Source organism: Coregonus lavaretus, assembly GCF_964263955.1.
Source record: "Coregonus lavaretus genome assembly, chromosome: 14".
In the NCBI taxonomy this organism is placed as follows: Eukaryota; Metazoa; Chordata; class Actinopteri; order Salmoniformes; family Salmonidae; genus Coregonus; species Coregonus lavaretus.
This window is the reverse complement of record NC_140001.1, coordinates 49852273-49866763: the sequence shown is the minus strand read 5'-3', so window position 1 is coordinate 49866763 and position 14491 is coordinate 49852273. Positions and strand designations below refer to the sequence as shown.

At 41.6% G+C, this 14491-nt stretch overlaps 1 protein-coding gene across 1 annotated transcript in view; it reads right to left on the bottom strand.

Moving 5' to 3' along the window:
• The window catches only part of rasgrf2b (Ras protein-specific guanine nucleotide-releasing factor 2b), a gene marked incomplete at both ends in the record, with an annotated part of 136601 nt that overhangs the window by 15520 nt on the left and 106590 nt on the right, over nucleotides 1-14491 (bottom strand). The window contains 2 exons of the mRNA XM_084176605.1: nucleotides 7619-7682; nucleotides 9076-9188. Of these exons, the coding sequence (XP_084032731.1) occupies nucleotides 7619-7682; nucleotides 9076-9188 (177 nt within the window). The remainder of the gene's footprint in view (nucleotides 1-7618; nucleotides 7683-9075; nucleotides 9189-14491) is intronic.

Here is a 14491-nt window from a genome sequence, read left to right as displayed (position 1 = left end):
AAGGCCAAGCTCATGAAAAAAAAATGGTTCCCCCTCACCTTAAATGGCACTGACCGCCACTGACGTCAGTACATACACACAACAAGTAGGTCACATGGGGGAGAGGCGTTGTACCGTGAGGTTTTGCTTTATTTGTTTTCTTAAACCAGGGTTGTTGTTCACTTGCGCTATATAAGATGGAAGGGAGTTCCACACACTCATGGCTCTGTATAACACTGTATGTTTCCTTGAATTTGTTCTGGACCTGGGGACTGTGAAAAGACCTCTGGTGGCATGTCTGGTGGGGTAAGTGTGTGTGTTAGTGCTGTGTGTAAGATGACTGCAAACAATTTGGAATTTACAACACATGAATGTTTCTTATAAGTGGACCTGGGGACAGTCAGTCTTTCCTCAACTCTTAGCCAAGAGAGACAGGCATGCATATCAATACATACACACAAACTATCTAGGTCAAATAGGGGTGATGCGTTGTGCCGTGAGATGTTGCTTTATCTGTTTTTTGAAACCAGGTTTGCTGTTTTTTGAGCAATATGAGATGGAACAGAGTTCCATGCAATAATGGCTCTATATAATACTGTACGCTTTCTTGAATTTGTTCTGAATTTGGGGACTGTGAAAAGACCCCTGGTGGCATGTCTGGTGGGGTAGGTGAGTGTGTCAGAGCTGTGTGTAAGTTGACTATGCAAACAATTTCGGATTTTCAACACATTCGTGTTTCTTATAAATAGAAGAAGTGATGCGGTCAGTCTCTCCTCAACTGTTAGCCAAGAGAGACTGGCATGCATAGTATTAATATTAGCCCTATGATTACACTGAAGAGCAAGATGTTCTGTTCTGGGCCAGCTGCAGCTTAAGTAGGTCTTTCTTTGCAGCACTTGACCAAATGATTGGACAATATTCAAGATAAGATAAAACTAGAGTGTGGTGTCAAAAAAGCAGAGCATGTCTTTATTACGGACAGACCTCTCCCCATCTTTACAACCATTGAATCTATGTTTTGACCATGACAGTTTATAATCTAAGGTAACACCAAGTAATTTATTTTCCTCAACTTGTTCAACGTCCACACAATTCATTACCAGATTCAGCTGAGGTCTAGAACCTAAGGAGTGATTTGTACCAAATACAATGCTCTTAGTTTTAGAGATGTTCAGGACCAGTTTATTACTGGGCATCCACTCCAAAACAGACTGCAACTCTTTGTTAAGGGTTTCAGTGACTTCATTAGCTGTGGTTGCCAATGCGTATATGGTTGAATCATCAGCATACATGGACACACATGCTTTGTTTAATGCCAGTGGCAGGTCATTGGTAAAAATAGAAAAGAGTAGTGGACCTAGAGAGTTGCCCTGCGGTACGCTACACTTTACATGTTTGACATTAGAGAAGCTTCCATTTAAGAAAACCCTTGTAGTTCTATAAGATAGATAGCTCTGAATTCATGATATGGAAGCATTGTATTTGGCCAAACACAATTCTTTCCAACAGTTTGCTAAGAGCTGGCAGCAAGCTGATAGGTCTGCTGTTAGAATCAGTAAAGGGCGCTTTACCACTCTTGGGTAGCAGAATGACTTTGGCTTCCCTCCAGGCCTGAGGACAAAGACTTTCCTCTAGGCTTAGATTAAAGATATGACAGATAAGAGTGGCTATAGAGTTAGCTACCAACCTCAGTAGCTTTCCATCTATATTGTCAATGCCAGGAGGTTTGTCATTATTGATCGATAGCAATCATTTTTCCACCTCTCCTACACTAACTTTACAAAATTCAAACTTGCAATGCTTTTCTTTCATTATTATTATTTTTTTATATACATGAGTACGATGGCTCACTGTTAGTTGTTGGCATTTCCTGTCTGTTTGGCCACTTTGCGAATGAAGTAATCATTAAAATAATTGGCAACATCAAATGGTTTTGTGATGAATAAGCCATCTGATTCGATGAAAGATGGATTTGAATTTGTCTTTCTGCCCATAATTTCATTAAAAGTACTCCACAGTTATTTTTCCATAATTCTTTATATCATTTATCTTGGCTTCATAATACAGTTTCTTCTTATTTTTGTTAAGTTTAGTCACATTCTTTCTTAATTTGCAGTAAGTCAGCCAGTCAGATATGCAGCCAGACTTATTAGCCACTCCTTTTGCCCCATCTCTTTCAGCCATACAGTTTTTCAATTCCTCATCAATCCATGGAGCCTTAACAGTTCTACAGCCAGTTTCTTAACAGGTGCATGTTTATCAATAATTGGAAGAAGCAATCTCATAAATGCATCAAGTGCAGCGTCTGGATGCTCCTTATTAATCACTTCAGACCAACAAATATTTTCCACATAAGAGTCACAGCAAAATATTTTGTATGATCTCTAATACACTATTTTAGGCCCAGTTTTTGTAACTTTGGCTTTCCTGGATATAGCCACTATATTGTGATCACTACATCCAATGGGTACGAATACAGCTTTAGAATAGAGTTCTACAGTATTAATAAAAATGTGATCAATACATGTGGATGATCTTGTTTCTGTAGTGTTTGTAAACACCCTGGTAGGTTGATTAATAACCTGAACCAGATTACAGGCATTGGTTACAGTGAGAAGCTTCCTCTTGAGCGGACAGCTTGATGAAATCCAGTCAATATTCAAGTCCCCAAGAAAGTAGACCTCTCTGTTTACATCACATACACTATCAATCATTTCACATATTATTTAGATATTGACTGTTAGCACTTGGTGGCCTATAGCAACACCCCAAAAGAAAAGGCTTTAGATGTGCCAGGTGAACCTGCAACCACTACACTTCAATAACACTAAGCATTACAGGGATATGGCTCTGAATATACTGTATACAGAAACACCAGAAACACCTCCCCATAAGATTACATATCCTTGTCCTGCTACTGCTGTATCATCAAATTAATTATCGAAGTGAGTCTCAGAAATGGCTAATATATGAATGTTATCTGATGTTAGCAAGTTATTGATTTCTTGAACCTAATTTCTAAGGCTACATACATTAATATGGGCTATTTTCATCCCTTTCATGGGTCGCTTATCAGAGATAGACTGTTCTGGCCCCTGTAGTTGGGTTTAAGTTCCTTTAGGCTATCGTGTAATTCCATTGTTGACCACTTGGGGGCCACTGTCCTGTATTGATGTGTGTTGTTCGTTTAATGCGCTAAATCCTGTAGAAGAAGAATTGTTACATTCCAAAATGGTGAAAGTCACACTTTGGCGCTGCAGACGTTATCAAACTCCATCCTTCTTGCTATCATTTTGTAGAAGCATTGTCTGTCACTAAAATTAATCATAACATATTTGGCATTCAATTCATGATGATATTTTGTACGGCTGATCGTTTTAATGAGATTTATGAATCTTCTTGATGGATATCTGTTCAGTGCATTTGATCTTGATGTTTTGGGGAATTATTTACATCCGATTTAATGAATAATGCTGCATATTTCTGTTTTATGAACATGTATACAAATACATGCTGTGTTTTATTAAGAATATAGCCTAGTCTTCAGCTAGCATACAATAAGTCACATTGTTCTTTTCTTTCTAGAATTCAGTTATACTCATTTCAGTCACTATTACTGTACCTATGAAGCGCTGGCAATAAATCATCCTTCAACACTACAGTAGCTGTACCGGCTTTATCTATATGCTAAGCTTAAGAAGGGGACTCTTTTGCGAGGGCAGAATATAGACATAATATGGAAAAGAGCAAACAAAGCAAGATAAAAAATATATACATTCAGCAGTCCATTAATCAGTTGGTGTGTGTGTGTGTGCTGTGGAGCTGAAGCTATGAACCCATAGGCTTGGCTCTCTCATCGCTTCCAGGCTTTTGGGACAATGAGCCTGTCATAGCAGATGTAAGCAATGTCCCCTTGTTTCTGGCAGCTTTCATGGCTGAGATAAGTTCTTTCTTCTTCTGGCGCACAGCTTCAGGATAGTCCTCTTTGAGAAAGATATACATTCCTCTCAAGTTCTTGGCTCTTTCCAGAACAGCTACCTTGTACTTGAACCTCAGGAACTTGACCACTATCGGGCCTGTCACCTGAGTCGGTGGTGGGTTTTCCAGTCCTGTGGGTGTGCTCCACCTCAATCTTCCTGTGGTCCATCTTCAGTTTTTCGGAGATAATTTCCCTCACTTTGTACTCAGACTCCGTCCAGGTCTCATGAGGAGATTCTGCAATTCCGTCCACAACAATGTTTTTCCGCCCCATTGTCCTCCGTCACTGTTATCATGGATTCACATAAAGAACTGATGTCCTCTCTCAGTGACTTACAGATTGCTGTCATCTTGCCGTTATCCTGTTTGAACTCATTGAGCTGACCCTGGGAGAACTGCAAACTGTTCTTCAGGTCCTGGACCACTCTGGTCAGGTCATGCATTCATTTATTAGTTGACTCCAGCAGTATTTGGACAAAACACTTGAAGCTATTTTCGTGTTGTTGGAACAACTGTTTGTAGAACTCTTTTTGTTTGTTTAAAAGATCCTTCACCGGTGATAGAGAGACACCACTGTCCTCAACGATACTCCCACTGGCTTGGTCTTTGTCATGGTAACAACGTAGGTTACGTTGTTACTCCTCGCAGTTCCAGACAGGGCAGGTCGCAGGAAGATTGATAACAACAACAACAAACAGTAGGGGTCTAGACAGCCACAAGCCCGGGACAATCCGCTCCACTGATCCCTGATCTACGGGGGGAGCAGACTTCTGTTCCAGCCCAGCAATAGCACACTTGATTATTAACTAATTAGGTTCGATACATTGAATAATGTGTGTTAGTGCTGGGCTGGAACAGAAGCATGCACACCCAGCAGGGTTGGCCTGCTCCAGTTGTAACATTGTGTGTGACTTTTAAACTGTATTTTTGTTCACAAAATGTGCTAATATCCATGGTATACAAGGATGTACCCTTATTCTCTTGGGACATTCATTGGGATCTCTTCATCTGCAGACAGGGTTTTACGGCTCTCTGTATCTGAGGACAGAAAACATCACAAAATAAACAGGCTGCATTACCCTCAAATTAGGAAGCACTGAATATTATGTTGTTATATCTCTCTGTCCTCAGTTTTTCTCACTAGGGACTGGAACTGGAGAGTATTTTCATAATGTCCTCCCACAAAGGTACCTGCCCTATCCAGAGAAGCCTACTCTCCCTTCTGAAAGCTGGAACTGCTAGCTAATCCGTTCACCTTCTTCCATGGCTGTTAGTTAGCTACCTATCTACAAATGCATGAACAGTTACAATAATAAATACATCAAGAAGCTAGCTAACTAGCTAATTTGAAGTTAGCAAGCTGGTGAAATTTAATTCACTTAGCTAGCTATACAGTATGTAAAGTTAGCTCACTAGCAAACATTACATTAGCAGCTCATTTGAGTTAACCTGCACACCAAGGTTCTGTAGCAAGCAAGCTAGCTAATGATATCATTTCAAAATATATTTACTTACTTGAAAAGGTTCTCCCACTGCCTCCGTTTCTGAATCCTTAAAAAAACTAAGTAATTGGCAATCTTCCCGAAGTTTCCGGTGGTAGCAAAATGCAGCCAGCCATGTGGACGATTGGAGAACTTCCAACAGACTTACTTTGTTCTTCCAACATGGCGCCTGGTGCGGTTGCTAGGTGATTTGTGACGCAACTGCAAGCCCTCTATGATTAGTGACACGTGTCATAATGGCTTCACCATAGCAATATGTTCTTATTCTATTTCTATGGAAACAAATTAGCAATAATCCTTGCTAGCTTGCTAGATAGCAAAGTGAGTTTTCACTTTGGGCTAATGGTGAAATTAATTGTCAAATTAGTAAACTGGCTAGTTGAGTTTTACAAACATGATAAAACACAGGAGCTAAAAATGTTAATCGCAATGAATATAAAGCACATACACTGACATTTGATTAACTTGAAACCTGTTAAACCGAGCGATTGTTTTGTACCAGTTCCGCAGAGCTTAGCCTAAGTGGTTCCTACTGGGTCAATTTCGGTCAGAAAATAGAAAGTGATATATCATTTGAAAGCTACAGCACTTGCCTTTTTGGAAATCTAGCTCAAATATTACAGCTGGCAATGTCATATATCATTCCTGTAAGATGAAAAATGAAGGCATAGCACGCTGCACAAGCCCTGTGCTTTTAAAATGGCTGTGTTCTGTTTTTTTTTGTATCCTTTTGAAATGGTAATTAGCGACATATTTTATTTCAACCCTAGACTTTCAAATCTCTTATTCCCCAACATGGGGACAATTTGGGAGCTTATTTCTCTCATTCTTTGCACCAATTTGTTTACATCCCTGTTGGTGAGCATTTTATCCTTTGTCAAGGTAATCCATCCACTCGAGAGGTGTGGCATATCAAGAAGCTGACTAAATAACATGATCATTACACAGGTGCACCTTGTGCTGGGGACAATAAAAGGCCACTCTAAAATGTGCAGAGTATTTCTGTCTGTAATAAAGCCATTTTGTGGGAAAAAAAACGTATTCTGATTGGCTGGACCTGGCTCCCCAGTGGGTCGGCTTGGCTCCGGACCTATGCCCTCCCAGATTAGGGCCTAATTTATTTCAGTTGACTGATTTCCTTATATGAACTGTAATGCTGCAAAATCTTTGAAATTGTTGAATGTTGCGTTTATATTTTTGTTCAGAATAGGATCCATATAAAACTAGGTTTAAAGTTTTTTACAACAAAATTAATAGTTAAACCTTGATTTAACCCAGTTTAAGAGTTAATCCATGTTGGTGCAACCCACCCTTAATGTGTTAGTGAATAGATTTGCAGACAGAGATGAGGGCAGTTTCCCATCCAGTGGAGGCAGAGGGGAGCAAAAATATCCAGCGTCACAGTGGTAAAATGTAAACACAACTGGAGACACCCGTCATTTTTGACTACATGTTATTATTGACACGTCAGCGCTAATGTACCTAGCAAATTAGAGTAGAAGCAATTGCTAACTAACTGTAAATAATTGTAAGAATCTTGGCTAACTGTGAGGTGAACAATTCACTTATTTATTTAGTTAACCTATCTGATCAAATACTAAAACTTCTGAAATATAGCTAACTAAGCCAAACACAGGTCTCCTATTAATGCACATTATAAGAGGTTGGCGAGTGACGTGATTGATGGAGAGAGGGGTAGGGGGTTGGACAGAACTCTGACTGGCGTCTCTCTACTGGATGGTGCTAAGGGTTTTGAGGGAACTTATCAGGGGTTGGTTATCAGGGGAGGGTGGACACTCTTACCAAGGTGAAGTGTAGTAGGGGACTGCTTCACTTGCAAGTTCAGAAGAGGTATCAGTTCAGTACAAAGGGGGCAGAGTTCACCTGGGCTAAGGTGAATTAGAAAGGAGGGATGTCCTAACTACAATGATCAGCTCATATTTGGTGATGCACGGGGGTGTATTACTAGGAACCAAACGGAATCAAACGGGACAAAACGGTTAGGGACTAACATGAACTTGTCCAACAAGGAAGGCTTGTTTTCGTTGCAAAATGTGTTCTATTTTACGACTGTGTGCACTAATGAATACACCCCATGTCTTAGATAGAGAGGTTTGTGGGTAAATGAGAGGGGTTGGTGGATAGTGTAGTTTTCTCACCATCTGAAGGATGTCTTCTATCCTCAGCTGGGCATCTGCTTCCTGCTCATCCAGAGAAAGGGTACTGCAAAAACATTTAACCTGATTGGTCAATACTAGTCATAAAAATAGATTATTGATCTACCAAAGTACATGACATGTGTAATTGTCCAGGCTGCTGTCATACAATTAAAATGTTAATGTTTAACCTGAATAATAGGTTGATAGGGACTCTACCATAGTACACTACATCTCATTCCAAAATCATGGGCATTAATATGGAGTTGGTCCCCCCTTTGCTGCTAAAACAGCCTCCACTCTTATGGGAAGGCTTTCCACTAGATGTTGGAACATTGCCTTGGGGACTTGCTTCCATTCAGCCACAAGAGCATTAGTGAGGTTGAGCACTGATGTTGAGCGAATAGGCATGGCTCACAGTCGGCGTTCCAATTCATCCCAAAGGTGTTCAATGGGATTGAGGTCAGGGCTCTGTGCAGGCCAGTCAAGTTCTTCCACACCGATCTCGATAAACCATTTCTGTATGGACCTTGCTTTGTGCATGGGGCATTGTCATGCTTAAACAGGAAAGGGCCTTCCCCAAACTGTTGCCACAAAGTTAAACGCACACAATCGTCTAGAATGTCATTGTATGCTGTAGCGTTAAGATTTCCCTTCACTGGAACTAAGGGGCCTAGCCTGAACCATGAAAATCAGCGACAGACCATATTCCTCCTCCACCAAACTTTAGAGTTGACACTATGCATTGGGGCAGGTAGCGTTCACCTGGCATCCGCCAAACCCAGACTGCCAGATGGTGAAGCGTGATTCATCACTCCAGAGAATGAGTTTCCACTGCTCCAGAGTCCAATGGCGGCGAGCTTTACACCACTCCAGCCGATGCTTGACATTGCGCATGGTGATCTTAGGCATGCTTGGCCATGGAAACCCATTTCATGAAGCTCCCGATGAACAGTTCTTGTGCTGATGTTGCTTCCTGAGGCAGTTTGGAACTCGGTAGTGAGTGTTGCAACCGAGGACAGACAATATTTGCACGCTACATGCTCAGGACTCGGCGGTCCCGTTCTGGGAGCTTGTGTGTCCTACCACTTCGCGGCTGAGCTGTTGTTGCTCCTAGACGTTTCCACTTCACAATAACAGCAGGGCAGAAATTTGATGAACTGACTTGTTGGAAAGGTGGCATCCTATGACGGTGCCACGTTGATAGTCACTGAGTCTTCAGTAAGGCCATTCTACTGCCAGTGTTTGTCTATGGAGATTGCATGGCTGTGTGCTTGATTTTATACACCTGTCAGCAACGGGTGTGGCTGAAAAAGCCAAATCCACTAATTTGAAGGGGTGTCCACATACTTTTGTATATATAGTGTATGTGGCCAGCAGCTGCATGTGTGTACGTGTTAGTACATGTGTGTGTGTGTTTGTGTGTGTGTGTGCGTGCATGCGTGTGTGTGTGTGTGTACCTTAGTATATTAGCAGTAGCTTTTCTCTCCTGTGGCAGTAGGTCTGGATCTCTGAGTATCTCCTCTAAGAGATAAATCACTCCCATCTTCAACTCACTGTTCATCTCAAAGTCCTAAACAACACACACACACACACACACACACACACGTCAGAGATGCACTTAAGAGATAATGCCAGAGAAGCCGGTGTTTGGAGGATACAGTGCATTCAGAAAGTATTCAGACCCCTTTACATTTTCCACATTTTGTTATGTTACAGCTTTATTCTAAAATGGAGTTTTTCAATACCCCATAAAAATGAAAAACAGAAATACCTTATTTACATACGTTTTCAGACCCTTTGCTATGAGACTTGAAATTGAGCTCAGGTGCATCCTGTTTCCATTGATCATCCTTGAGATGTTTCTACAGCTCTATTGGAATCCACCTGTGGTAAATTAAATTGATTGGACATGATTTGGAAAGGCACACACCTGTCTATATAAGGTCCCACAGTTGACAGTGCATGTCAGAGCAAAAATCAAGCCATGAGGTCGAAGGAATTGTCCATAGAGCTCCAAGACAGGATTGTGTCGAGGTACAGATCTGGGGAAGGGTACCAAAAAATGTCTGCAGCATTGAAGGTCCCCAAGAACACAGTGGGTGAAGTTCGGAACCACCAAGACTCTTCCTAGAGCATGCCGCCCGGCCAAACTGAGCAATCGGGGGAGAAGGACCTTGGTCAGGGAAGTGACCAAGAACCCGATGGTCACTGTGACAGAGTTCCAGAGTTCCTCTGTGGAGATGGGAGAACCTTCGAGAAGGACAACCATCTCTGCAGCAATCCACCAATCAGGCCTTTATGGTAGAGTGGCCAGACAGAAGCCACTCCTCAGTAAAAGGCACATGACAGCCCGCTTGCAGTTTGCCAAAAAGCACCTAAAGGCCTCTCAGACCATGAGAAACAAGATTCTCTGGTCTGATGAAACCAAGATTGAACTCTTTGGCCTTAATGCCAAGCGTCACGTCTGGAGGAAACCTGGCACCATCCCTACGGTGGAGCATGGTGGTGGCAGCATCATGCTGTGGGGATGTTTTTGAGCGGTAGGGACTTGGAGACTTGTCAGGATCGAAGGAAAGATGAACGGAGCAAAGTACAAAGAGATCCTTGATGAAAACCTGCTCCAGAGCGCTCAGGACTTCAGACTGGGGCGAAGGTTCACCTTCCAACAGGACAACGACCCTAAGCACACAGCCAAGACAACGCAGGAGTCTCTGAATGTCCTTGAGTGGCCCAGCCAGAGCCCAGACTTGAACCCGATCGAACATCTCTGGAGAGACTTGAATATAGCTGTGCAGCAACCAATCAATCAATCAAATTTTATCATCAGCGGATGTCACAAAGTGCTATACAGAAACCCAGCCTAAAACCCCAAACAGCAAGCAATGCAGATGTAGAAGCAACGCTCCCCATCCAACCTGACAGAGCTTGAGAGGATCAGCAGAGAAGAATGGGAGAAACTCCCCAAATATAGGTGTACCAAGCTTGTAGCATCGTACTCTAGAAGACTCAAGGCTGTAATCGCTGCCAAAGGTGCTTCAACAAAGTACTGAGTAAAAAAAATTTTTTTTTAGACATTTGCTAAAATTTCGATACAACTGTTTTTGATTCGTCATTATGGGAATATTGTGTGTAGATTGATGAGGTGAAAAAACCATTTAATCAATTTTAGAATAAGGCTGTAACGTAACAAAATGTGGAAAAAGTCAAGGGGTCTGAATACTTTCCGAATTGGCACGGGTGTTGTAAGTCCCGAGGCGAAGTCGAGGGCCGTCAAACCGTGCCAATATATCCTCCAAACACCGGCTTCGAGGGTATTATCACTTTTATACAACGGGTTACCAACATTTTCAAATAATGATTGACAAATGTTCATAAATTTTTTTATTTTGATGAAGTTATTCATACTATTTAATCCGTCCACGAGATATAGTCCCGACACAAATCTAGGGTTGCTACTCAAGCCGGCTGGTCGTTCGTTCTATCGGTTCTGTTGCTAGAGACGCGACCCAGTAATTAAGTATTTTTGTCTAAATGTTCTATTGCCATACTGACTGGCAATGTTCTTATCCCTTGCTTGCTAGCTAGTCAACTACGGCTAACTTACAGTCACGTCAAACAGTGCAGCCAGAATAACAGCAAAGTACCTGCATTTGCATTTGTTTAAGCTGTTTTCTGGTGACATTTATTTGTATACATCCATAACAATGAGCTAATTAATGTGCTCTCTTGTCAGGGCACTGTAGTTCAGAGGAGCTAGCCAACAAAACAGCTAACACAATCACTTCAAACTGAAGTTGGAAAGACTGCAAACTAGCTTCATTAATTTAGTTTGACCTGTTTTGTATTGACATTTCTTTGTATATATCCATAAACATTATGCTTTCATGATTTCGACTGGCTGAGAAAAGCTGCCTGCCTGTCTGTCTCGTCCCGACTCCCGACCACTACACGTTTATTACTATGGAACAGCTGCAGATGGAATTTCAATATTGAAACAATGTTACAAATGTCAGAGAGACAGACAGCAAGGTTTATACAAATCTCTGCTATTGAAAACCAATTGCTAAAAGAAATGGGAGATAATGTCTAGATGCTTTTTACAGTGGAGATCAAGTTTATAAATTGTCTGGCTGGGCTGATGAAACAGTTGATTGTGCAGTGAGATGGAACAGAGTAAAAAGGCATTTCAACATTATAGCTTTAGCCGGTGGTGACTTGTGGAATAGACACCGGCTGGAATGGATTAGACCCACCCGTTGTATAAACACACACATGCGTGTGTCTGTGTGTTGTCATATTGTTGTTGTCATATCTGAGGTGAATTTGAATGAATAAACCATACGATTTCATGTGTTGGATTTGACAGACTGTAATCCAGCAGCCGTTACACACACACACACACACACGTTTGTTTTACTATCCTTGTGGGGACCAAACAATTGATTTCCATTCAAAATCCTATTTTCCCTAACCCCTAACCCTAAACCTAACCCCTAACTATAATTTTAATTCTAAACCTAAGCCTAAAAAGCTTATTTCCTTGTGGGGAACGGCGAAATGTTCCCACTTGACCTAACCCTACACTCTTAGAAAAAAAAGGTGCTATCTAGAACCTAAAAGGGTTCTTTGGCTGTCCCCATAGGAGAAGCCTTTGAAGAACCCTTTCTGGTTTCATGTAGAACCCTTTTGGTTCCAAGTAAAACCATTTTGGGTTCCATGTAGAACCCTTTCATCAGAGGGCTCTACATGGAATCAAAAAGGGTTTTACCTGGAACCAAAAAGGGTTCTCACATGAGGACAGCCGAAGAACCCTTTTGGAGCCCTTAAACCTAATTCTAAACCTAACCCCTAAGCCTTCTTCCCCCTCAGGAGATATGGCATGGGCCCTCAGATCCCTCAGATCCTCAAAAAGTTCACCATTGACAGCATCTTGACTGGCTGCATCACCGCTTGGTATGGCAACTGCTTGGCATCCACTGCTTGGCATCCGACCGCAAGACGCTATAAAGGGTGGTAAGGACGGCCCAGTACATCACTGGGGCCAAGCTCCCTGCCATCCAGGACCTCTATACCAGGCGGTGTCAGCGGAAGTCCTGGAAAATAGTCAAAAGACCCCAGGCCAAGCCATAGACTGTTCAATCTGCTACTGCACGGCAAGCGATACTTGAGCGCCAAGTCTGGGACCAAAAGGCTCCTGAACAGCTTCTACCCCCAAGCCATAAGACTGCTGAACAGTTAATCAAATGGCTACCCGGGCTTTTTGCATTGACCCTTTTTTTGCACTGACTCTCTTGCACTGACTCTATGCACACTCACTGGACTATACTCACACATACTTACACTGACACTCCAACTCACACACAAAACACACACATACATATTGATGCTACACACACACACAAACACACTTTTATACTCTTCATATAGTCATTGTAAATAAGAATTTGTTCTTAACTAACTTGCCTAGTTAAATAAAGGTACATTTCCACCGGTCTAATGTCCATTGCTCGTGTTACTTGGCCCAAGCAATTATTTTCTTCTTAATGGTGTCCTTTAGTAGTAGTTTCTTTGCAGCAATTCGACCATGAAGGCCTGATTCACACAACTTCCTCTGAACAGTTGATGTTGAGATGTGTCTGTTACTTGAACTCTGTGAAGCATTTATTTGGGCTGCAATTTCTGAGGCTGGTAACTCTAATGAACTTATCCTCTGCAGCAGAGGTAACTCTGGGTCTTCCATTTCTGTGGCGGTCCTCATGAGAGTCAGTTTAATCATAGCGCTTGATGGTTTTACGACTGCACTTGAAGACACTTTCAAAGTTCTTGAAATGTTCCGTATTGACTGACCTTCATGTCTTAAAGTAATGATGGACTGTCGTTTCTCTTTGCTTATTTGAGCTGTTCTTGCCATAATATGGACTTGGTCTTTTACCAAATAGGGCTATCTTCTGTATTGCCCCCCTATCTTGTCACAACACAACTGATTGGCTCAAACGCATTAATTCCACAAATTAACTTTTAAAGCACACCTGTTAATTGACTACCTCATGAAGCTGGTTGAGAGAATGCAAAGCTGTCATCAAGGCAAGGGATGGCTATTTGAAGAATCTCAAATATAAATATATTTTGATTTGTTTAACAATTTTTTGGTTACTACATGATTCCATATGTGTTATTTCATAGTTTTGATGTTTTCACTATTATTCTACAATGTAGAAAATAGTAAAAATAAAGAAACATCCTGGATTAGGTAGGTGTGTCCAAACCTTTGACTGGTACTGTACAGTGGGGAGAACAATTATTTGATACACTGCCGATTTTGCAGGTTTTCCTACTTACAAAGCATGTAGAGGTTTGTAATTTTTATCATAGGTACACTTCAACTGTGAGAGACGGAATCTAAAACAAAAATCCAGAAAATCACATTGTATGATTTTTAAGTAATTAATTTGCATTTTATTGCATGACATAAGTATTTGATCACCTACCAACCAGTAAGAATTCTGGCTCTCACAGACCTGTTCGTTTTTCTTTAAGAAGCTATCCTGTTCTGCACTCATTACCTGTATTAACTGCACCTGTTTGAACTCGTTACCTGTATAAAAGACACCTGTCCACACACTCAATCAAACAGACTCCAACCTCTCCACAATGGCCAAGACCAGAGAGCTGTGTAAGGACATCAGGGATAAAATTGTAGACCTGCACAAGGCTGGGATGGGCTACAGGACAATAGGCAAGCAGCTTGGTGAGAAGGCAACAACTGTTGGCGCAATTATTAGAAAATGGAAGAAGTTCAAGATGACGGTCAATCACCCTCGGTCTGGGGCTCCATGCAAGATCTCACCTCGTGGGGCATCAATGATCATGAGG